General features: G+C 35.1%; 1 protein-coding gene across 1 annotated transcript in view; it reads right to left on the reverse strand.

The window, feature by feature from the left end:
* Adamts6 (ADAM metallopeptidase with thrombospondin type 1 motif 6) overlaps nucleotides 1-25,486 on the reverse strand; it is a 293,124-nt gene that overhangs the window by 68,889 nt on the left and 198,749 nt on the right. Inside the window, exon 14 of the mRNA XM_047555805.1 lies at nucleotides 23,579-23,681. Coding sequence (XP_047411761.1) covers nucleotides 23,579-23,681 — 103 coding nt within the window. The remainder of the gene's footprint in view (nucleotides 1-23,578; nucleotides 23,682-25,486) is intronic.

The following is a 25,486-nucleotide window of genomic DNA, read 5'->3' on the forward strand; positions in this document are numbered from 1 at the left end:
AATGGTATGCCTCTACTTCACATACAACCAGAGAAACAAGTTGTACCCCATTTGTTTACAATGAATCAAAATAAATAAATTTTTAAAAAAGATGCATCACTCTAGGATCCCGTCAGTAAAAACTATAGGAGACAAGTTCTTCAAATGTGAAGACAGTAACACAAGACTTCAAGAAACAAGAAAATGAAAGAGACATGATACCACCAAAGGAACACGATAATAGTCTAGTAACTAATCACAAAGAAATGGAGATTGTGAATGGTCTGTCACAGAATTAAAGATAATTGTTTGGGTTGGAAGTGTAGCTCAGTTAGCAGAGCATGAACTTAGAATGCATGAGGCCTTGGGTTTAATTCCAAGCACCAAAATGGGGGGGGGTAGGGAGTTTAAGGAAGCTACAAGACAGCAGATGGACAACTCATTGAAATTAGAAAAAAAGCAATATGTGAAAAAAAAAAAAGAAAAGTTTAAAAAAACTGTAACATTCACACTGTGGGAATCCTGATAGGAGAAAAGAGAGAAAAGAAGAAAGCTTATATAAAGACATAATGGCTGAAAATCCCCAAATATAAGGAGAGAGATGGTCATTCAAGTACATGAAGCACAAAGTTTTCCAAAAAGGTTCAACCAAAACACATTTTACAAAGATAAGATCAAACTATCAAAAATCAAGGAAAATGTCAGGCATGGTGGTACACAACTGTAATCTTGCTGACCCTGGAGGCTGAGGAAGGAGCAAGTTCAAGGTCAGCCTCAGCAACTAGTGAGACCCTGTCTCAAAGTAAAAATTAAAAGGACTATGGATGGAGCTTAATGGTAAATTGCCCCTAGGTTCAACCCCCAGTACCAATTAAATAAATAAAAGAAAAAAAAATATTGAGAGCAACAAGAGGAAAAAAGTTCACCACATACAAAAGAACTCCAAAGGACTACCTGAAGTTTTCTCTGCAAGCCTTGCAGGCCAGCAGAGAGGGGGATGATATGTTCAAAGGGCTGAAAGATAAAACTGCCAACCAAGAATACTTTACCTGACAAAGCTGTCCTTCAGAAATGAAGGAGAGAGAAAGATTTTCCCAGATAAACAAAAGCTGAGGGAGTTCATCACCACTAGACCTGCCATACAAGAAATGCTAAGGGGAGTTCTTCAAGCTGAAATGAAAGGATGCTAATTAGTAACATGAAAACACATAAAAATAAAATTCACTGGTAAAGGTCAATATATAGTAAAATTTAGAATATTCTTAATATTATTATGGTGGTAAGTAAATCATCACTACCATAATTTGTTAATGAATACACAATATAAAAGTTGTAAAATGTGACATCAAAACCATAAAATGAGTCAAAATATAGAATTTTTGTAGGTGATCAAATTTAAGTTGTTGTCAACTTAAAAATAGATGACTATAACTATAAGATACTTCATGTAAGCCTCATGGTAACCATCACAAAAATAAAATCTTGGTACACATAACAGAAACAAAATCATCAAGCTAATAAAGATAGCAAGAGAAGAAAAGAGGAACAAAAGAACCTATAAAACAGAACTCGCAAAAAGTGACAAAATGGCAATAGTAAGTCATTACCTACCAATATTTACTTTAAATATAAACATAAACATTAAATTCTGCAATAAAGACATAGAGTGGTTGAATGGATATAAAACAAGACCCAACTCCACACTGCCTACAAGTGAAGCACTTCAGATTTAAGGAAATACATATACTAAAAGGGAAGGTATAGGAAAAGGTATTGCATGAAAACAGAAACCAATGAGGAAAGCATAGTCTCTTTATTAATGAATGTTGGGGAAACTGGATATTAACATGCAAAAAAGTCATATTGGATCCTTATTATACCACCATACACAAAAACTATCTCAAAATAGAATGAGAGATCAATATCCAAAACATATAGGGAACTGATACAACTCAATAATAATAGTAACACAATTGGTAAAGAGCCTGAATAGACATTTTTCCAAGGAAGACATGCATATGCCAAATAGGTTCATGAAAAAGTGTAAAATCTTTCCCTAGTCATCAGGGAAATGAAAATCAAAACCACAATGAGATATCATCTCACACCTACTGGGATGTCTACTAGCTAAACGTCAAAAGATAAAGAATGCTGAGAAAACAGAGTCCTTATATGTTCTTACTAGGAATGAAAATTGGCACTGCCATAGTGGAAAACAGTATGGATGTTTCTCAAACCATTAAAAACAGACTGCCATATGCTTCTGCAATCCTATTTCTGCATGTGAATCTAATGAAAATTAAATCATAATGCAATTAAACAAACAAAAAGATATCTAGAAAATCTTAAATATTTAGAAATTAAAACAATTCAGTTTTAAGTGACCCAAAAGTCAAAGAAGAAAGCACAAAGTAAGTAAAATATTATGAATGGAAAGAAATAAAGTTACTACATATTGAATTTGGGAATACAGGAGAGCAAAATAACTGAAAATAAATAACATTATAAATATAAAAGAAAAACTAAAGAATTAGAAAAAGATAAGCAATATAGAATAGCACCAATGCCAAAATTTGGGTATCTACAAATATTTAAAAATAAATAAACCCCAAGCAGGACTGAGTAAGAAGAATACAGAAGATGTAAATTATTGTATTAGAAATGAAAGAGCATATATCACTATAGATCCTATAAATATTAAAGAAAATAATAAGAAAGTTATCAATCCATGTTAATAGATTGGACAACAAGGATGTAAAATAAATTTCTTAAAAATACAAAAATTTTTTAAAAACTGAAACAGAAGAAAGTTTATTTAAAAAAAAAATCTGAATAGCCTTTTTTTTTTTTCCCCTTTGTTACTGGGAAATGAACTGAGGGGCACTTAATCTCTGAGCCACATTCCCAGCCATTTTTATATTTTATTTTGAGACAGGGTCTCACTAAGCTTCTTAAGACTTAGCTAAGTTGAATTCACCATCCTCCTGCCTCAGCCTCCCAAGCCACTGGGATTACAGGTGTAGGAATAAAATTTGTAATAATTATTTTTTACAAAGAAAATATAAGCTTGGGTAAATTTACTAGTGAAATTTATTGTAATGAAGAAATAATATCAATCCTTCAAACTATTTCAAAATAAAGATTCTACTTCTGAAGCAAGAGTACCTCTGATTACCAAAGCTTATCAAAAATACAAGAACTGGGTATGGTGGCAGATGCCTATAATCCCAGAAGCTCCAGAGGCTGAGGCAGGAGGATTGCAAGTTCAAAGGCAGCCTCAGCAAAGGCAAGGTGCTAAGCAATTCAGTGAGACCCTGTCTCTAAATAAAATACAAAATAGGACTGGGGATGTTGCTTAATGGTTGAGTGCCACTGAGTTCAATCCCTAGTACCAAAACAAACAAAAAAAAACTCCACAATAAAAAACTTATGAATCAATATCCTTACAAACTACATGCAAATGTCTTTAATGAGACATGAAGAGTTAAATTGAAATGCATATAAAAGTAAATATATCATTACCACATGGGGTTTATCCTGGGAATAGAAGGTTTGTTCCTTATGGGAACATCTATCAACACAATCAGCATATTAACAGAAAAAAACAAATAAAATCAAGACATGCATAAATTATACTGTAGGACCAATCTACTACATTAAAGCACAAAATAAAAATGCATAAAGATAAAAATAGACTGTCTAAATTTCCAGATAATAAGACTATTCATCATGAAAATGTTAAGCAATGTATGACTTTAAAACATGGAAATTTAGAAAGGCCATAAAATACAAAGTTACTATACAAAAATCAATTTTATTTTTATATGCTAGAGCATGAAATTAAAATGAAAATTTCAGAGCCCAGTGCCCACTCGGTGTGGATCCAGCAGCCTGGCAATACCCAACCTCGGTGCTCACCACCCCCACATGGGCTTCCCCCATCTACCAATGGGTTGGTACACCTCTGCCACCATCTTGGATTATACCTGCTACCACTGCCACCATCATTAGTTGGAATAGCTTCCATCTTGGGACACCTGCCAAAGACTAGAAGTTCATTATCAAGGTACCTACAGGTTAGCTGCTGCTGCCACCACCAACTTGGGATGTGGCCGCTTACAACCAGGGATAAGAGCCAGGACCTAAAAGATCATCACCAAGGGTCCTGCAGGCTTGGTTACAACTGAGGTATCCCTACTAGGTATGCTAATAACCACCATCTTGCTGCAGAGGCAGGAGAGAGCCTTGCAAGGGGCCAGCAGGTTGGAAAAGGATGTAAGAGCATCTTGATCCTGGCTCATCCAGCCAATCAGCCAGGCACCCACCAAGATCCCAGAGACAATTCAGGCAGCTCTTGCTAGGAACCAACATCAGCCTGGGCCATGAGTCCATCAATCACCTGGTCCCACTGGTTTAGCAATCAACAGGGCCCTCCAGTTCCTCAATGCCCAGTATCCCAACAATTCCCAAGCCATCAACCCAGCCCAGTGGCTGGCATACAGCTTTCAACTCCTGGTCCTGATTTGCCAATACAGAACAGTTTTCCAAGACAGGCACACAGGTCCCAGCACTCAGTCCTCAGGACCTCCAGGGGAGAGGTTACTAACTGGGAAGTTGAAAGAGCAGGGGCAGGAGAGATACATTTTAGAGACTAAATTATAGACCAGGAATTGTGGGGTCCACGAGTAGAGGAAGGGGCTAAGACTAGGCTCCTGTGTCACACAAGTGGACCCCAAAGGGGAGTCCTGGGGTACAATCTTCCAGAGCGACTGGTGATTGCTATACCCTGCCTCCAGGAGTCAAAACTCCAAATCTAATCTGCCCACCTTAGTAATAGTCATCATCCTGATAGTGGAGTTACCAGCAAACTCCAAACAACCCCACCCATCAGAATAGAAGGGAAGCAGAGTAGATATTGAACTCCAATAGAAACAATTGTTCAATTCTCCTTTAAGACTCTTTTTTCCCCGTATTCCTGTTTCTCTTATCTTTTTTTGTTTCCCACTCTCACATCCCCATCATCTTTGAACAAGTGCCTTTCATGCATCAGGCTACTGAAGACCAGGAGATTCGAATAGTATATTACAGTTTTGATGTAGATTCTTTTTTCTTTTTAACTTACTCTAATTTCCTCTTATTTATCAGTTTCCTTGGAGTCTCTTTCTCCCTTTTCTCCTGCTAACAACCAACACCTTTTGATTCTGCTTTCACTCTTCCTATGATCTAGTACCTTTATATTCTCACTTCTTACCTCATTAACATCACATTCTACACCTCTCCCCTGTCCTCTCTTTGTCCATCACTAGAAATTATACACCTTATTGCAAACCTATTGTTTATGCTGTAGATGATAATTGAACTCATCATCTCTGTTTATTACAACAATATTGTTAATGTCTTAATAGGGGCTAAATGGATTAAGGTTGCATATTGTTTGTATTGGGTGCTATTAATATTGATCTCCCCCTTAAAGGTGAGATATTGGAAACCTGCAGGGACACTATAAATATATAGGGTGGAAACTGTTTTACCTCAGATCTACACTGCTAGAGGGGAAGATACATGAACAACATGAACAAATAAGGGAAGAAAGCACCCCAAACAAACCAATATGTTATATTAATAGAATCCATTGACATCATGGTAGAAGAAATGTCAGAAAAGGAGTTCAGAATGTACATAATTAAAATAATCTGCTAAAGGATGATATAAGAGAGCAAATGCAGGCAACAAAGATCACTTCAATAAAGAGTTAAAGAGCAAATACAGGAAGTAAAAGAGTATTTCAATAAAGAGATAGAGATTCTGGAAAAAACAAACAAAAAGAAATCCTTGAAATGAAGGAAATGATAAGCCAAATTAAAAACTCAATAGAAAGCATCACCAACAGACTTGGAAGATAGAACCTCAGACAATGAAGACAAAATATTTAATTTTGGCAATAAAGTTGACCACACAGAGAAGATGATAAGAAATCATCAACAGAAACTCCAAGAACTAAGGGATATCATGAAAAGACCAAATTTAAGAATTAGTGGGATTAAGGAAGGCACAGAGATACAAACCAAAAGGACTGAAAAATCTGTTTCAATGTAATAATATCCAGAAAATTTCCTGAAGAATGAAATGGAAAATAAAATACAAGATACTTGCAAGATACCAAATTTACAAAATTACAACAGATCCACACCAAGGCACATTATAATGAAAGTGCCCAGAATACAAAATAAAGATAGAATTTTAAAGGCCATGAGAGAAAAGTATCAGGTTACATATATGGGGAAACCAAAACAGGTATCAGCAGATTTCTCAGCCCAGATCCTAAGAGCTAGGAGGGCCTGGAACAATATATACCAAGCTCTGAAAGAATCTTATATCCAGCAACAAAATAAAAACCTTTCATAATAAACAGAAGTTAAAAGAATTTACAAATAGAAAGGCTGCACTACAGAACATTGTCAGCAAAACGTTCCATGAGGAGGTAATGAAAAACAACAATGAAAGTAAGCAAAGGGAAGAACTAGAGTAAAGGAAAAATCAATCAAATGAGAAACCAAGTCAAGGTGAAAACCAAAAATAAGCCAAAATGACTGGGAATACAAATCATGTCTCAATAATAACCCTGAATGTTAATGGCTTAAATTCATAAATAAAAAGACATAGACTGGCACATTGGGAAAAAAAAAAAAGACCCAACAATATGCTGACTTCAAGAGACTCATCTCATAGGAAAAGACATTCACAGACTGAAGGTGAAAGGATAGGAAAAATCATATCATGCACACAGACTCAGAAAAAAAGCAGGGGTTTCCATCCTCATATCAGATAAACCAGACTTTAAGCCAAAGTTAGGAGGGATAAAGAAGGACATTTCATATTGCTTAAAGGAAACATAAATCAACAAGATATAACAATCACAAATATTTATGCCCCCAAAATGGAGCATCTATGTACACCAAACAGACTGTTCTCAATTTCAGGAATCAAATAGACCACAACACAATGATACTGGTTGACTTTAGCACACCTTTCTCACCATTGATAGATCTTCCAAACAAAAACTGAACAAAGAAAATCTAGAATGCAATAATAAAATCAATAATTCAGACTTAACAGACAGATATAAAATATTCCATCCATCAACAAGTGAATACACTTTTATCTCAGCAGCACATGAATCTTTCTCTAAAATACACCATATGTTATGCCACAAAGAAACTCTTAGCAAATATAAAAAGATAGAGATGCTTTTTAAAACTTGCATTTTATCATATCATAATGAAATGAAATTAGAAATCAATCATAAAATAAAGAAGAGAAACTAATACCTGGAGACTAAAAATATACTACTGAATGATGCATGGGTAGCAGAAGACATCAGGGAGAAGATAAAAAAATTATTAGAGGTAAATAAGAACACAGATACAACATATCAAAATATCTGGGACAAAATGAAAGCAGTACTAAGAGGAAGGTTCATTGCATTGAGCTCATTCAATAAAGAATAAAAAGTCAAAGAGTAAATGACATAACATTATATCTCAAAGCCCCAGAAAAAGGAGAACAGATCAACACAAAAAGTAGGAGAAGACAGGAAACAGTTAAAATCAGAGCTGAAATCAATGACAGTGAAACAAAAGAAACAATTCAAAAATTGACAAAATAAAAAGTTCATTCTTTGAAAAGTAAACAAAACCAATAAACTCTTAGCCACACTAACAAAGAGAAGGAGAGAGAAAATTCAAAATACAAATATTAGTGATAAAAAAGGAAATATCATAATGAACACTACTGAAATACAAAACATATTTAGAAGCTATTTTGCAAGTCTATACTCCATCAAAATAGAAAATCTCGAAGACATTGACAAATTTTTAGTGACACATGATCCACCCAAATGAACCAGGAGGACATATACAATTTAAACAGATCAATTTCAAGCAATGAAACAGAAGATGCCATCAAAAGCCTACCAACCAAGAACTTGACCATATGGATTCTCAGTTGAGTTCTACAAAAAACTCATACCAATATTCCTCAAAGTATTCCATGAAAATAGAAAAAGAGGGAACACTTCCAAACTCATTCTATGAAGCTAGTATCACCCTTATACAAAAACCAGACAAAGACACATCAAGGAGAGAAAACTTCAGACCAATATCCCTAATGAACATAGATGCAAAAATCCTTAACAAAATTCTAGCATATTAAAAAAGGTAGTGAGCCATGATCAAGTGGGGTTCATCCCAGGTTGCTTCAACATCTGGAAATCAATAAGTGCAATTCATCACATCAATAGACTTCAGGTTAAGAATCATATGATCGCTTCAACAGACGCAGAAAAAGCATTTGATAAAACATAGCACCCCTTCAAGTTCAAAACACCAGAAAAACTAGGAATAGTAGGAACATACCTCAACATTGTAAAGGCTGTCTATGCTAAACCCAAAGCTAACATCATCCTAAATGGAGAAAAATTGAAGCACTCTCTCAAAAAAATTGGAACAAGACAGGGATGTCCTCTTTCACCACTTCTATTCAAAAAATTCCTTAAAACTCCAACCAGAGCAATTAGACAGACAAAAGAAATTAAAGGGATACGAACAGGAAAAAAGGAACTCAAACTATCACTGTTCACCAATGACATGATTCTACATTTAGAGGATACAAAAATTTCCTCCAAGATCAAAGATGGCGGACTAGAGGGAGGTTGCATTCCTTGTTGCTCCATAACTCCGGTTTCAAGCAGAGGATATCTGTTTCTTGGTGAGGCAGTTTTTCCTGCTTATCAGTCCCCTGCTGTGTACCCCGTTTGTCTGCTGTGATCACCTGCAGTCTGCCAGCATAGCAACGCCTTTTTGGACTGCAGATTGCTCACTGTCAGTCGCCTATCATTTGCTGCCTCTGGCCTGTCCATCGCCTGCCTTACACCTATCCATCACCCAACGCACGAGGTTCACCTCCTAATCATCCCACAACAGTCAGCAAACTGATCGCCGACTGCCAGTGGAGCACCAGCTGCCTGCTATTGCCTGGAAGTTCACTGTCAGAATACCTGCAGGTTTGATTACAAGTGGCTGCCACCATTTTGAGACAACAGCCAGGCCCCATAGGATCCCTGACCAGACCGACTGAGCCCCGTCTCCAGAATCCCTCAGCCCAACCAATCACTCCCTGCCTCTGGGGTCCTCACTTCGACTAACTGCTCCCTGCCACCAGGACCCCCAGACCAACTGACTGCGCCCTACCACTGGGACCCCAGACCGACTGATTGCACCTGGCCTCCAGGATCCCAAATACACCCGACCTCCAGGACCCCTGCCTGACCAACCACACCCCACCTCCAGGACCTCCAGTTGACCACGTCCACACCCTGAGCTGCAGCTCTCCATTTGCCCACATATTTGGAAGCCAGAGCAGCCATCTAGGATAATCCTGGAAGCCATAGTTCCGATCTTTAGGTGGGGCAAATCCCATCCTGAGACGCCTGCTGGAGACTTGAAGCTAATTTTTAGGTACCTCTCATGCATCAGGCTACTGAAGACTGGGAGGTTTGAATACTATATGACTGTTATACTGTAGATTTTCTTTTTTCTCCTTATTGAACAATTTTAAGTTTTTATTTCTTTGCTTTTCTTGCTCTCTTTTCCTTTTGTTTACCTTTTCCCTCAGAGTGTCTTTCTCCCTTTTTCCATGCTAACATCCAATTTCTTTTGATTACACTCTCACCCTTTCTATTATCTAGATCTTCTTTCTTTTCTTATCCCATTAACAGCTACATTCTACATCCCTCTGCATTCTCTTTGTCCTCCATTAGAAACTGCAGACCTTATTGCAAATCTGTTTGTTATACTCAAGATAATATTTGAACTCACTCTGTTTATTATGACAATATTGTTATTGTCCTCATAGGGGCTATTTGGTCTAGGACTGCATACTGTCTGAATTGGGGACTGCTAATATTGATCTCCCCTTAAAGAAAATGTTTTGGAAACCTATAGGGCCACTATAAACCAATAGGGGGAAATATGCAATACCCCAGATCTGCACTGCGAGAGGGGAAGATACATGAACAACATGAAAAAACGAGGGAAGAAAATGATACAAACAAATCTAGATTCTATATTAATAGAATCCAATGACAGTATGTTAGAAGAAATGTCAGAAAAGGACTTCAGATTATACATGATTAAGATGATTCGCAAAGCAAAGGATGAGATAAGAGAGCAAATGCTGGCAATGAATGATAATACCAATAAGCTGAAAGAGCAAGTGCAGGAAGCAAAAGATCATTTCAACAAGAGATAGAGATTCTCAAAAAAAACCAAACAGAAATCCTTGAAATGAGGGAAACAATAAACCAAGTAAAAAACTCAATGGAATGCATCACCAAAAGACTAGACCACTTGGAAGACAGAACCTCAGACAATGAAGACAAAATATCTAATCTTTAAAATAAAGTTGCCCAAACAGACAAGATGTAAGAAATCATGAACAGAATCTCTAAGAACTATGGAACATCATGAAAAGACCAAATTTAAGAATTATTGGGATTGATGAAGGCACAGAGATACAAACCAAAGGAATGAACAACCTGTTCAATGAAATAATATCAGAAAATTTCCCAAACCTGATGAATGAAATGGAAAATCAAATACAAGAGGCTTACAGAACACCACATGCACAAAATCACAACATGTCCACACCAAGGCACATTATAGTGAAAATGCCTAACATTCAAAATAAAGATAGGATTTTGAAGACCACGAGAGAAAAGCATCAGATTACATATAGGGGGAAACCAATATGGATAGCAGCAGACTTCTCAACCCAGATTCTAAAAGCTAGAAGGGCCTGGAACAACATATTTCAAGCTCTGAAAGAACATGGTTGCCAACCAAGAATCCTATACCCAGCAAAACTAACCTTCAGATTTGAAGATGAAATAAAATCCTTCCATGATAAACAAAAACTAAAAGAATTTACAAATAGAAAGCCTGCACTACAGAATGTTCTCAACAAAATATTCCATGAGGAAGAAATGAAAAACAACAATGTAGGTCAGCAAAGGGAGGAATTACCTTAGAGAAAAACCACTCAAAGGAGAAACCAAGCCAAATTAAAAACCAAAAATAAGCTCAAATGACTGGGAATACAAATCATATCTCAATAATAACCCTGAACGTTAATGGCCTAAACTCATCAATCAAAAGACGTAGACTGGCAGAATGGATTAAAAAGAAAGACCCAACAATATGCTGCCTGTAAGAGACTCATCTCATAGAAAAAGACATCCATACAGACTAAAGGTGAAAGGATGGGAAAAAACCTACCACGCACATGGACTCAATAAAAAAGCGGGAGTTTCCATCCTTATATCAGATAAAGTGGACTTCAAGCCAAAGTTAATCAGAAGGGATAAAGAAGGACATTTCATACTGCTTAAGGGAACCATAAATCAGGAAGACATAATGATTGTAAATATTTATGCCCCAAACAATGGTGCATCCCTGTACATCAAACAAATCCTTCTCAATTTCAGGAATCACATAGACCACAACACAATAATTCTGGGTGACTTTAATGCACCGCTGTCACCACTAGATAGATCTTCCAAACAAAAACCAACCAAAGAAACCATAGAACTCAATAACACAATCAATAACCTAGACTTAGTAGACATATATAGAATATTCCATTGATGCTCATTCTGTTGATGAATGAGCAGATTCACTTTCTTTTCAGCAGCACATGGAACCTTCTCAAAAATAGACCATATGTTATGCCACAAAACAGCCTTTATGAAATGCAAAAAAATAGAGATACTGCCTTGTATTCTATCAGATCATAAAGGACTGAGAGTAGAAATCAATGAAAAAATAAAAAACAGAAATTACTCCAACACCTAGAGACTAAATAATATGCTATTGAATGAAACATGGATAACAGAAAACATCAGGGAGGAGATAAAAAAATTCTTAGAGGTCAATGAGAACGACAATACAACATATCAAAATCTGTGGGACACTATGAAAGCGGTACTAAGAGGAAAATTCATTGCATGGAGTGCATTCCAGAAAAGAATGAAAAGTCAACAACTAAATGACCTAACATTACAGCTCAAAGCCCTAGAAAAAGAAGAACAGAATAACAGCAAAAGTAGTAGAAGACAAGAAATAATTAAAATCAGAGCTGAAATCAATGAAATTGAAACAAAAGGAACAATTTAAAAAATTGACAAAACAAAAATTTGGTTCTTTGAGAAAGTAAACAAAATAGACAAACCCTTAGCCACACTAACAAAGAGAAGGAGAGAGAAAACTCAAATTACTAAAATTCGTGAGGAAAAAGAAAATATCACGACAGACACCACTGAGATACAGAACATAATGAGAAACTACTTTGAAAATCTGTATTCCAACAAAATAGAAACTACTGTAGACATTGACAAATTTCTAGAGACATATGCTCCTCCCAAACTGAACCAGAAGGACATACACAATTTAAACAGATCAATATGAAGCAATGAAATAGAGGAAGCCATTAAAAACCTACCATCCAAGAAAAGCCCAGGACCCGATGGATTCTCAGCCAAATTCTATAAGACCTTCAAAGAAGAACTCATTCCAATACTTCTCAAAGTATTCCAGGAAATAGAAAAGGAGGGTGCCATACCAAACTCATTCTATGAAGCTAATATCAACCTTATACCCAAACCAGGCAAAGACACATCAAGGAAAGAAAATTTTAGACCAATATCCTTGATGAATACAGATGCAAAGATCCTTAACAAAATATTGGCAAACCATATTCAAAAACATATTAAGAAAGTCGTGCACCACGATCAAGTGGGGTTCATCCCTGGAATGCAAGGATGGTTTAACATCTGTAAATCAATAAACATAATCCATCATGTCAATAGACTTAAGGATAAGAATCATATGGCTATTTCAATTAACACAGAAAAAGTGTTCAACAAAATACAACACCCCTTCATGCTGAAAACACTAGAGAAAATAGGGATAGTAGGAACATACCTGAACATTGTAAAGGCTATTTATGCTAAGCCCATGGCCAACATCATTCTTAATGGAGAAAAAGTGAAACCATTCCCTTTAAAAATGGAAACAAGACAGGGATGTCCTCTTTCACCACTTCTATTCAACATTGTCCTCGAAACTCTAGCCAGAGCAATTAGGTAGACTAAAGAAATTAAAGGGATATGAATAGGAAAGGAGGAACTTAAGCTGTCACTGTTTGCTGATGACATGATTCTATATTTAGAGGATCCAAAAAACTCCTCCAGAAAACTTCTAGACCTCATCAATGAATTCAGCAAAATAGCAGGCTATAAAATCAACACGCAAAAATCAAGCATTTTTATACGCAAGCAATGAAACAGCTGAAAGGGAAATGAGGAAAACAACTCCATTTGCAATAGCCTCAAAAAAAAAATAAAATACTTGGGAATCAATCCAACCAAAGAGGTAAAAGATCTCTACAATGAAAACTTCAAAACATTGAAGAAAGAAATTGAGGAAGACCTTAGAAGATGGAAAGATCTCCCATGTTCTTGGATAGGTAGAATTAATATTGTCGAAATGGTCACACTACCAAAAGTGCTATACAGATTCAATGCAATTCCAATTAAAATCCCAATGATGTACCTTACAGAAATACAGCAAGCAATCATGAAATCCATCTGGAAGAATAAGAAACCCAAAATAGCTAAAGCAATCCTTAGCAGGAAGAATGAAACAGGGGGTATCACAATACCAGAACTTCGACTATACTACAAAGCAATAGTAACAAAAACGGCATGGCATTGGTACCAAAATAGAGAGGAAGATAAATGATACAGAATAGAGGACATGGACACAAACCCAAATAAATACAATTTTCTCATACTAGACAAAGGTGCCAAAAATATGCAATGGAGAAAAGATAGCCTCTTCAATAAATGGTGCTGAGAAAACTGGAAATCCATATGCAGCAGAATGAAATTAAACCCCTATCTCTCACTCTGCACAAAAATCAACTCACAATGGATCAAGGACCTTGAAATCAGACCAGAGACCCTGCATCTTATAGAAGAAAAAGTAGGTCCAAATCTTCACCTTGTTGGCTTAGGATCAGACTTCCTTAACAGGACTCCCATAGCACAAGAAATAAAAGCAGGAATCAATAACTGGGATAGATTCAAACTAAAAAGCTTTCTCTCAGCAAAGGAAACTCTCAGTAATGTGAAGAGAGAGCCTACAGAGTGGGAGAATACCTTTGCCACTCATACTTCAGATACAGCACTAATTTCCACAATATATAAAGAACTCAAAAAACTCTATGCCAAGAATACAAATAACCCAATCAACAAATGGGCTAAGGATATGAACAGACGCTTCACAGAAGAAGATCTACAAGCAATCAACAAATATGAAAAAATGTTCACCATTTTTAGTAATAAGAGAAATGCAAATCAAAACTACCCTAAGATTCCATCTCACCCCAATTAGAATGGCGATTATCAAGAACACAAGCAACAATAGATGTTGGAGAGGACGTGGGGAAAAAGATTGCTGGTGGGGCTGCAAATTAGTGCAACCATTCTGGAAAGCTGTGTGGAGATTCCTTAGAAAACTTGGAATGGAACCACCATTTGACCCAGCTATCCCACTCTTTGGCCTATACCCAAAGGACTTAAAATCAGCATACTACAGAGATACAGCCACATCAATGTTCATAGCTCCTCAATTCACAATAGCCAGATTGTGGAACCAACCTAGATGTCCTTCAATTGATGAATGAAAAAGAAACTGTGGTATATATATATGTACAATGGAATATTATTAAGCTATAAAGAATAATAAAATTATGGCATTTGCAGGCAAATGGATGAAATTGGAGAATATCATGCTAAGTGAGATAAGCCAATCTCAAAAAACCAAAGGACGAATGATCTTGCTGATAAGCGGATGATGACACATAATGGGGCGTGGGAGGGTGGTAAGAATGGAGGAAGGAGGAACTGTATAGAGGGAAAAGAGGGGTGGGAGGGGTGGGGGGAAGGAAAAAATAACAGAATGAATCAAACAACATTACCCTATGTAAACGTATGATTACGCAAATGGTATGCCATTACTCCAGGTACAAACAGAAACAACATGTATCCCATTTGTTTATAATAAAAATTTTTTTAAAAATTGAATAAAAAAAATTTCCATCAGAAAACTTCTAGAACTCATAAATAAATTCAGCAAAGTAGCAGGATATAAAATCAACACACATAAATCTAATGCATTTCTATTCATAAGTGATGAATCTTCTGAAAGAGAAATTAGGAAAACTACCCTATTCACAGTAGCCTCAAAAAAAAAATAAAATACTTAGGAATTGATCTAACAAAAGAGGTGAAAGGCTTCTACAATGAAAGCTACAGAACACTAAAGAAAGAAATTAAAGAAAACCTTAGAAAATGGAAAGATCTCCCATGTTCTTGGATAGGCAGAATTAATTTTGTCAAAATGGCCACACTACCAAAAGTGCTATACAGATTCAATGAAATTCCAATTAAAATCCCAATGACATTCCTCATAGAAATAGAGAAAGCAATCATGAAACTCATTTGGAAAGATAAGAAACCCAGAATAGCCAAAGCAATCCTTAGCAGGAAGAGTGAAGCAGGAGGTATCACAATGCCAGACCTTAAACTATACTACAGAGGAAGAGTAAAAAAATGGCATGGTATTGGCACCAAAATAGGCAGGTAGATCAGTGTTACAGAATAGAAGACACAGAGACAAACCCACATAAATATAGTTATGTCATACTAGACAAAGATGCTAGAAACATACAATGGAGAAAAGATAACCTCTTCAGCAAATGGAGCTGGGAAAACTGGAAGCACACATTCAGCAAAATGAAATTAAATTCCCATGTCTCACCCTGCACAAAACTCAACTCAAATTGTATCAAGGACCTAGGAATTAGACCAGAGGCCCTGCACCAAATAGAAGAAAGAGTAGGCCCAAATCTTCATCATGTTGCTAGACTTCCTTAATAAGACTTCCAAAGCACAAGAAATAAAAACAAGAATCAAAAAAATGGGATAGATTCCAACTGAAAAGCCTTCTCTCAGCAAAGGAAACAATCAATAATGTGAAGAGAGAGCCTACAGAGTGAGAGATAATCTTTACCACACACACTTCAGATAGAGCACTAATCTCCAGAATTTATAAAGAATTCAAAAAACTTAACACCAAAAATACAATTAACCAATCAATAAATGGGCCAAGGAAATGAGCAGACACTTCACAGAAGAAGATCTATAAACAATCAATATATAAAAAATTTTTCAATTCTCTAGTAATTAGAAACACAAATCAAAACCACCCTAAGATTTCATCTCACTCCAATTAGAATGGCTATTATCAAGAATACAAGCAACAATAGGTGTCAGTGAGGATGTGGGAAAAAAGGTACATTAATACATTACTGGTGAGATTGCAAATTGGTGCAGTCACTCTGGTAAGCAGTATGGAGATTCCTTAGAAAACCTGGAATGGAACCAACATTTGACCCAGTTATCCCACTCCTCAGTTTATACCCAAAGGACTTAAAATCAGCATTCTACAGTGACATAGCCATAGCAATGTTTATAGCAGCTCAATTCACAATAGCTAGACTGTGGAGCCAACCTAGATGCACTTCAATAGATGAGTGGATAAACAAACTGTGGAATGGAATGGAACATTGTGAAACACAATGGAATATTACTCAGCCATAAAGAAGAATAAAATCATGGCATTTGCTGGTAAATGGATGGAGTTAGAGAATATCATGCTAAGTGAAATAAGCCAATACCAATAAACCAAAGGCCAAATGTTTTCTTTGATAAGTGGATGCTGATCATAATGGGGGGCATACGGGGATTAGGGAAGATGAAGGAACTTCAGATTATAAAGAGGGAAATGAGGGGAGGGGAGGAGGGAGTGGGTAGGAAAGATGGTGGAATGAGATAGACATCATTACCCTATGTACATGTATGATTACACAGATGGTATGAATCTACATCATGTACAACCAGAGAAATGAAGTTATACTCCATTTGTGTACAATGAATCAAAATGCATTCTGCTGTCATGTATAAATATATAGAACAAATAATAAAAAATAATGAAAATTTCAAAAGTTTTATTAACAATAGAACAAAAACCATAAATTACTCAGAAATATATTTAATAAAAGATGTGCAGGAACTTGTACCCAAAAACTACAAAACATACCTGAGAGAACTTAGAGCAGGCACAAACGGAAATACATTCTGTATTAATTGGAAAATTTAATATTGCTAAAAATCTCAGCTTTCCCCCTTAAATAAGTCTAGTAGGTTGTTCTGTAGACAGTAATGACAGGATTGCAAGTTAAAGACTAGCCTCAGAAACTTAGTGAGATTGTCTCAAAACAAAAATAAAAAGGGATGGGAATATAACTTAATGGTAGGGTACCTTTGGGCTCAATGCCCAATATTGTAAATAAATGCAAATTAATTAATTAAGATGTACTTTGGAAATTGTGCAAATACATGAAAACTAAACAACATACTCTTGAATAGCCAACTTGTCAATGAAAAAAATCAAAAGGGAAATTTAAAAATATGTTGAGACTAATGAAAATGGAAACACAACATACTAAAACCTATGGAAAGCAGCAGAAGTAGTACTAAGAAGGAAATTTATAGCACTAAGCCCCTACATCAAAAATAAAAAGAGAGAGGGATGGAAGAAGGAAAGGAGGTGGGAGGGAGGTGGGTGGTAAAGAGAGAGAAATATTTCAAACAATCTAACAAAGAAACTCAAAGACAGCAATAACAAATAAAACTCAAAATTAGTAGAAGAAAAGAAATAACAAAGGTTAGAACAGAAATTAAAATGAAAAAAATGAATACCATTAAAGAATATTCATTAAAGAAATGAAGACTTTGTTTTTAGAAAAGATATACTAAATTTACAAACCTTTAGCTAGTATAACCAAGAAAAAAATAGAGAAGACCCCCCCCCCCAAAAAAAAAAAACTCAGAGATGAAAAGAGAGCTATTTACACATGATTCCACAGTAATATAAAGAACCATTAGGTATTGTTATTAACAGCTAAAGGCCAAAAAATAAAAATTAAAAACCTAGAAGTGGGTACATTTTCCTCTTAGTACTGCTTTTACTGCATTCCATAGTTTTTGGTATGTTGTATTTCCATTTTCATTTGTCTCAGAATATTTTTTTTAATTCGTTTTGAATTTTTCATTGACCATTGGTCAATCAAGAGCATGTTGTTTAGTTTCCACTTCTGGACATAGATAACTTACCAAATTTAAACCATGATGACATGGAAAAATTGAACAGACCAATAATGAGTAAAGATATTGAATCAAAAATAACATCTAACAAAGAAAAGCCCTGGACCAGATGGCTTCACTGCGGAATTCTACAAAACATATAAAGAAGAATTAATACCAATTCTACTTAAGCTACTTCAAAAATAGAAAGGGAGGCAACTCTACCAGACTCATTCTACAAGGGCAGCATTATCCTGATACCAAACCAGACAAAAACATAACAAAAAGAAAACTATAGGTCAAGATCACTAATGTACATAGACATAAAAATCTCAACAAACTTCCAGAAAGCAAAACACAACAGTACATAAAAAGATTATACAGAGTGATCAAGTGGAAATTATCTCAGGGATACAAGAATGGTTCAACATACATAAACCAATAAATGTAATACATCATAAAAACAGACTGAAGGAAAGAATATAGAATAATCTCAATAGACACAGGAAAAGCATTCAATAAAATCCAACCTCTCTTCATTACAAAAACCTTCAACATATTAGATATGGAAGAAACATACATCGATAAAATAAAGGTTATATGTGACAAACCTATCATTCACATCAGACCATACTAAGTAGAGAAAAACTGACGATGTTTCTTCCAAGTTCTGGAACAAAACACTTTTACCAGTTCTATAAACATAGTACTGGAAATGTTAGCCACATCAATTAGATAAGGAAAGAAATTAAAGGACATCCATATTGTAAAGGAGAAGGTAAAATTATTCCTGTTTGCAGATGACATAATTGCATGGGTACATATAAAACCAAAAATTGATAAATTCAGTAAAATTGCAGGATAGAAAACCAGCATACAGAAAGAGTAGCATTTTTATACTTATAACATTCTTGATGAAAAAATTAGAAATGCAATTACATTCATAATAGCCACAAAAATTTTAAAACCTAGATAAATGTAACAAAGGAAATTAAAGATTTCCACAATGAAAATTATAAACACTAATAAAGAATTTGAAGAACACACATCCACACACATACACAAAGGAAAGACATTCCATTTTTATGGGTTAGAAGAATTAAAATGGTTAAAACACTGATATTTCCTAAAGCAATCTACAAATGTAAGGTAATCCACAACAAAATATCAGTGGCATTCTTCACAAAATTGATATAGACCATAAAATACCCAGAATAGTCTAAATAATCCTAAAGGGAAAAAAACAAAGCTACAGGTATCACAATATTTGACTTTGAAACATACTACAAAGCTGCAGTAATCAAAACAGCGTGATACTGACCTGAAAACAGACACACAGACTAAGAGAACAGAATAGAAAATCAAGAAATTTATTCATGTACTTATAGCCAACTGATTCTCAACAAAGATATTAAGAAAGAACAGTCTTTTCAATAAATTGTGCTGGGAAAACAAAATATACATATGCAGAAGGATGAAATTAGACTCTACTTCTTACCATATGGGCAAAAGACTTATCATATAGAAAAACGAACTCAAAATGGATCAAGGGCCTAAATATATGACCTGAAACTATGTGTTATGTTTTAGATATGAGGTGTCCCCAAAAAACCCATGTGAGAGACAATGCAAGAAAGTTTAGAGGGGAAATGATTGGGTTCTGAGAGTCTTAACCTAATCAGTGCATTAATCTACTGATAGGGATTAACTGGGTGGTAACTGTAGGCAGGGAAGGTGTGGCTGGAGGTGGGTCATGCCTTGGGGGTATGTATTTTGTCCCCAGTGAACACAGTTTCTTCTTTCTCTGCTTCCTGATTGTCATGTCCTGAGTAGCTCTCTTCCGTCACACTCTTCTACTTTGATGTTCTGCCTCACCTTGGGCCTAGAGCAATGGAGTTGGCCATCTCTGAATTAAGACCTCTGAAACTGTGGGCACCAAACAAACTTTTCCTTCTCTAAAATTGTTCTTGTTAAATCTTTTTGTCACAGCAACAAAAAGCTTACTAAAACACTATGAAACAACTAAAAGAAGACACAGGGGAAATATTTCAGGACATTGGCACAGGCCAAGATTTTTTTTTAAATAGTCCCCAAAATTCAGGCAATAAAAGCAAAATTGGACAAATGATGGTATATCAAACTACAAAGCTTCTGCATGACAAAGGAAACAATCAACAGAGAGAAGAGATATCCTCAACAAAAATAGGAGAAAATATTTACAATTCATCCATCTGATAAAGGATTAATATTCAGAATATATAAGGAACACAACTCAAAATCATAATAATAATAATCTGATTTTAAAATGAGCAAATGACTTGCAGAGCTATTTCTCAAAGGAAGACATACAAACAGATGAGTATATGAAACAATGGTCAACATTATCATTGGGGAAATGCAAGTACAAATCATACTGAGATATCCAAGTTAGAATGCAAGAAGAAATAAATGCTGATATTGGTGTGAGAAAAAGAACTCTTATACAGTCTTGGTGGGAACATACATTATTACAAGTATTATGGTAAACAGTACAGAGGTTCTTCAAACAAGAAGAAATAGAACTACCATCTGAGCCAATAACCCCACTGCTGAGTACATATCCAAATGAAAGAAATCATTATAACAAATATATATAATACCTGCACACCTTTCATTGCAGCACTATTCATAAAAGCCAATATACAGAATCAATCAAGATAAACATCAATGGATGAACGTAATTTTAAAATGTTGTCTAGGGGTTGGGGCTGTAGGTCAGTGATAGAACATTTGCCTAGCATTTGTTGTGAGGCCCTGGGTTCAATCCCCAGTGCCCCACCCCCACAAAATGGTCTAGGTCTATAGGACTATACCCACAACGATTCCATTATCCAGTCATAAAAAGTGATGAAATTCTGTCACTTATGGCAACATAAATGAAACTAGTGGATATTGTGTTTAGTGAAATTAGCCAGGCACAGAAAGAAAAATGCTACACATTCTCATTAGTTAAAGAGAAAAATGTTGATCACATTGAAGAACAGTGATCACTAGAGGCTAGGAAGGATAGGGAGGAAGGGAAATAGGGGCTGGATAACAGATTCCAAAATATAGCTAGATAGGAGGAATTAGTTCTAACATCCTGTAGTCTATAACTTATTATATATTTCAAAATAGAGAAGAGTTTGAAGTCTCCCAATACACAAAAATGATATTTGAGTAGATGAAAATGCTAATTACCTTGTATACATGTATCAAATTATCATTCTGTACCTCATAAATAAGTACACATTTTTTGTCAATTAAAATAAAGATAATTTAATTAAATTAAAACTGTGCTAAAAAAGGCAAATGATTTAAACACAAAGTATAAAAGAAAATATATAAATGGCCACTAAGTATATACAAACATGTTCAACATAATCATCCTAAAACAAAAAAATAAACCTTTATTGAGATATCGCTCTTCCCCTTCCAGAGGAAGATTGAACACACCAAATATTAGTAAGGATATGCAGTAAACAGAAGTCCCATATGTTGTTGTTGAGAATATAATATGGTACAATTATTTTGGAAAAAACACCTGGCAGTTTCTTTTAAAAGTAAACTCACACCTACCCTATTGCCCAGCAATTTTGCACCTAAGTATTTACCCAAGAGAAATGGAAACATGCTTAAAAAAGACCTGTAAACACGAATATTCATAGTAGTTTATTCAGGACAGCTAAAAACTAGAAACAACCCAGGTGTCTACCAATGGCAGAATGGAATAACTGACTATAATGGAATATTGCCTAGCAATAAAATGAAATGGACTACTACATACAACAATGTGGACAGATCTCAACAGCATTAGGCTTAAAGAAGTCCTACATAGAAGAGTGAATATGGCATAATTTTGCTTATATTAAGTTCTGAAACAGAATAACTGTTGAAAAAAAAAAGTCAGAACAATTGTTGCCTCTTGGAGTTGGTAGAGGCAATTATTGACAGTAGAGAACTAGGAGGAGTTAGGGACTGAATGTGTCCTCTCATATTCACATTTTGAAATCCTAACTGCCAATGTGATGGTATTAGAAGGTGGGACCTTTGGAATATAATTGGGTTATGAGGGGGGAACCCCTGTGAATTTGATTAGTGCCCTCATAACAGGGAACCCAAAGGACTCTCCCCCTTCTTTCTGCTGCCTCAGGATACAATGAGAAGATGGTAGTATGCTGGTACCTGATCTTGGCCTAATCTCTGGAACTGTGAAAAATACATTTCTGTTGTTTAAAACTCTCAATCTATGATAATTGGTAAGTAGTCTGAACTGACGATGACTATAATAATTTTGGAGATAACGGTAAAGTTCTATATCTCAGTGAAGTTTTATAGGTGTGTGCATTTGTCAAAATTCAGTGAAAGTATAGTTAAGATTCATGCATTGTATTGTACATCCTCTTACCTTAAAAGAAAAGGGTAAACAAACAACTGATCTATGATTAATGGTATACATGCTGAAGTATTTAAAACAAAGTATATTAATGACTTGTTGACTTTGAAATATATAAAAATTAGGACGGGTTATTATGTGGATAGAGAGATCAACAGACATAAAGTAAAGTGTTAATGGTAGAACATTTGTGGTGGATATACAGTTGTCAGCATAAAATTCTCTTAATACTATGTCAGATAATTTTTAAAGTAAGATATTAGAAAGACAAACAGTGAAAGTTTTTTTAAAGTATATTCAATTTTTCTAAAAGAAAATTTCAACAAAATCTAGTTTGTATTTTGGAAGTGCAGAAAATCTTCTGCTTACTGAATAATTAGTCCATGAGATATGCCCAAATTAAGGAGCAAAACGTCTCTTAGTTCCTCAAAAAGAATAACCACTTAGGGAAAGATTGGCCTTTTGCTAAAAAGAACTAATTTTCTTTTTGTAAGTTGATTTTTATTGGTATACTTTGTTTTCTGTGTGGTGATTACAAACAATCAATGATTATAATGTAATTTACCTCTACCAAGGAAGTCTCAAATAGTATATGGTTTTGATGTGTACATATGTTTTTTAATTATTAATTGGAATTATGTTTTAAAAATAATTTCTGATACTTCATAGCAATATAAACTTTACCACAGAGAACTAAAATATGAGAACTTTGTAATAATATAAGCACTTTCTGCCTTGATTTGCAAATACTAATTTAAACTGGTACTTGTACGAGTATGTGTGTGTGTGTGTGTGTGTGTTTATATACTCTTATATTTGAAAGCTCTCAAGCATGAATGCTCTGCCAGGTTATACATTACCTCCAGTATAGGGTTTCCAGTTATAATACTTTCCTCGGAAAGGCATATTGTCAAAGTCTGCACATTGTTTCTCTCGAAAATCTCGGGAACCCAAAGGGCATGGCTAAAATAAAATAAAATCATAAATGGTACCATTGTTGTAAATTACCAAAACCAAGGGACAATGTCCCTAAAATTAAAATTGCCTGAATCCCATCATATTAGCTCACTACCTTATTCTGCCTATAATTCTGGTATTTGGTTTACTGTTAAATAATCAATATTCAGATTCAAGTATCTAAATTGTAATCTTAGCTATAGAAGATATAACTGAAGTCATTTAAACAGAGTTAAGTGTTAAGGGAGTTTCAGTATAAATTTACCCTAGGACACATGTCATAGTCTATTTTGTAATCAATCCATCATATATCTCCTTATAAACATACACAAAAACTAGATGATAAAACTAAAACTGAGAGTCCTTTTAGTTGAGATAGCAGGTCTATACTCTGTGAAGAGCCCTGAATTTTAAAATATTTTAGCATATTAAAATATAATACTCTCAATGCCAAACCTAATGACTCGTCTTGTTAAATTACTCTTCTTGATTGCCTTTAATAAGAATGAAAAGTAACTATTTACCATAAACTATATAGAGTACCATGCTGGAAGGACATGTTTGCAGGGTCTTTTATTTCATGGCCTACTAATTGCCAGATCTTTGGAATGCTAAGATGACAGGAGTGCTTTTCTTTTTTAACTATTTTTAGGGAATCCAAAATAAGAACTAAAATTGTCAGTGGCTTTGCCATGCCACAAGCCTACTTTTAAAGAATATCAATTTCAAAAAATACAAGTAATTTGAATATAGATACAAGTTTTCACATAATCTTTAAATACTTGTAAAATACCAACCACCCCAAAGTTCATTCAAGCTAGGTGGAAAATAAAGCTGCAAGTGAAAAGTAATAGAACTATTTCAGGTAATATTCATAGCATACAACAAATTCTCCAGGCTATCTATAGGTGCTGTTTAGGGGTGAAAGAGCAACGTGCCATGTGGTTAGTTAGGGACACACTGGTTGAGAAAGAAAATCTTGGGTATGTTTCAAAGTGCTCCAGGTACTGAACGAGTTAAGAAATATAAAGGATTTGGGGAGAGTAAGGGGCTGTTAAGAGCGAAACCAAGTAAAATCATGGGGACAGGAAAGAAAAGATTATACATTAAGAATGTTTGGAAAGCCAGGTGTGGTGACACATGCCTGTAATCCCAGAGGCTCGGAGGTTGACAGGAAGATTGCAAGTTCAAGACCGGCCTCAGCAACTTAACAAAGTCCTAAGCAACTTAGTGACACCCTGTCTCAAAATAAAAAACAAAAAAGGCTGGGAATATAGCCCAGTGCTAAAGCACCCTGGTTCAGTTCTCAGTATGAAAAACAAAGAAAGAAATCATGGTTGGAAAAATGTACCCTAGATGAAAGAGAAGGACCATATAGAAGTCTAAGAATAAATGATATTTCATATATAAACACTAGTGTATAATAAAGCCCTATATTAACAAATTAAGGTGTCATAAGGGCCATTGGCTAAAAGCAAACAAAAAATTGCTATTTTTCACTATCTGTTAGTGATTCCTCTAAATAGAAGAAAAGTAAAAGGTCCGATTAGAGGATATTATTATTTAATTAAAGCACTTCCATAATACTTCAAAAGATTTCTGTTCTATTCTTCCTGTGATAACCACTCCCAGGGTCAGCATAATAAAAATATTAATAATAACAATAGCTACTAGTACTTGATAAGCACTACTCTGTGGCATACTGTTCAGAGATCTTTACATGCATTATCTATTTGATTCCTCTTCAACACTCTCTTATGAAGTAGTTATAATTAGTAATCCCATTTTATAATGAAGTAAACTGGGATACA

Source organism: Sciurus carolinensis, chromosome 6 (assembly GCF_902686445.1).
Source record: "Sciurus carolinensis chromosome 6, mSciCar1.2, whole genome shotgun sequence".
In the NCBI taxonomy this organism is placed as follows: domain Eukaryota; kingdom Metazoa; phylum Chordata; class Mammalia; order Rodentia; family Sciuridae; genus Sciurus; species Sciurus carolinensis.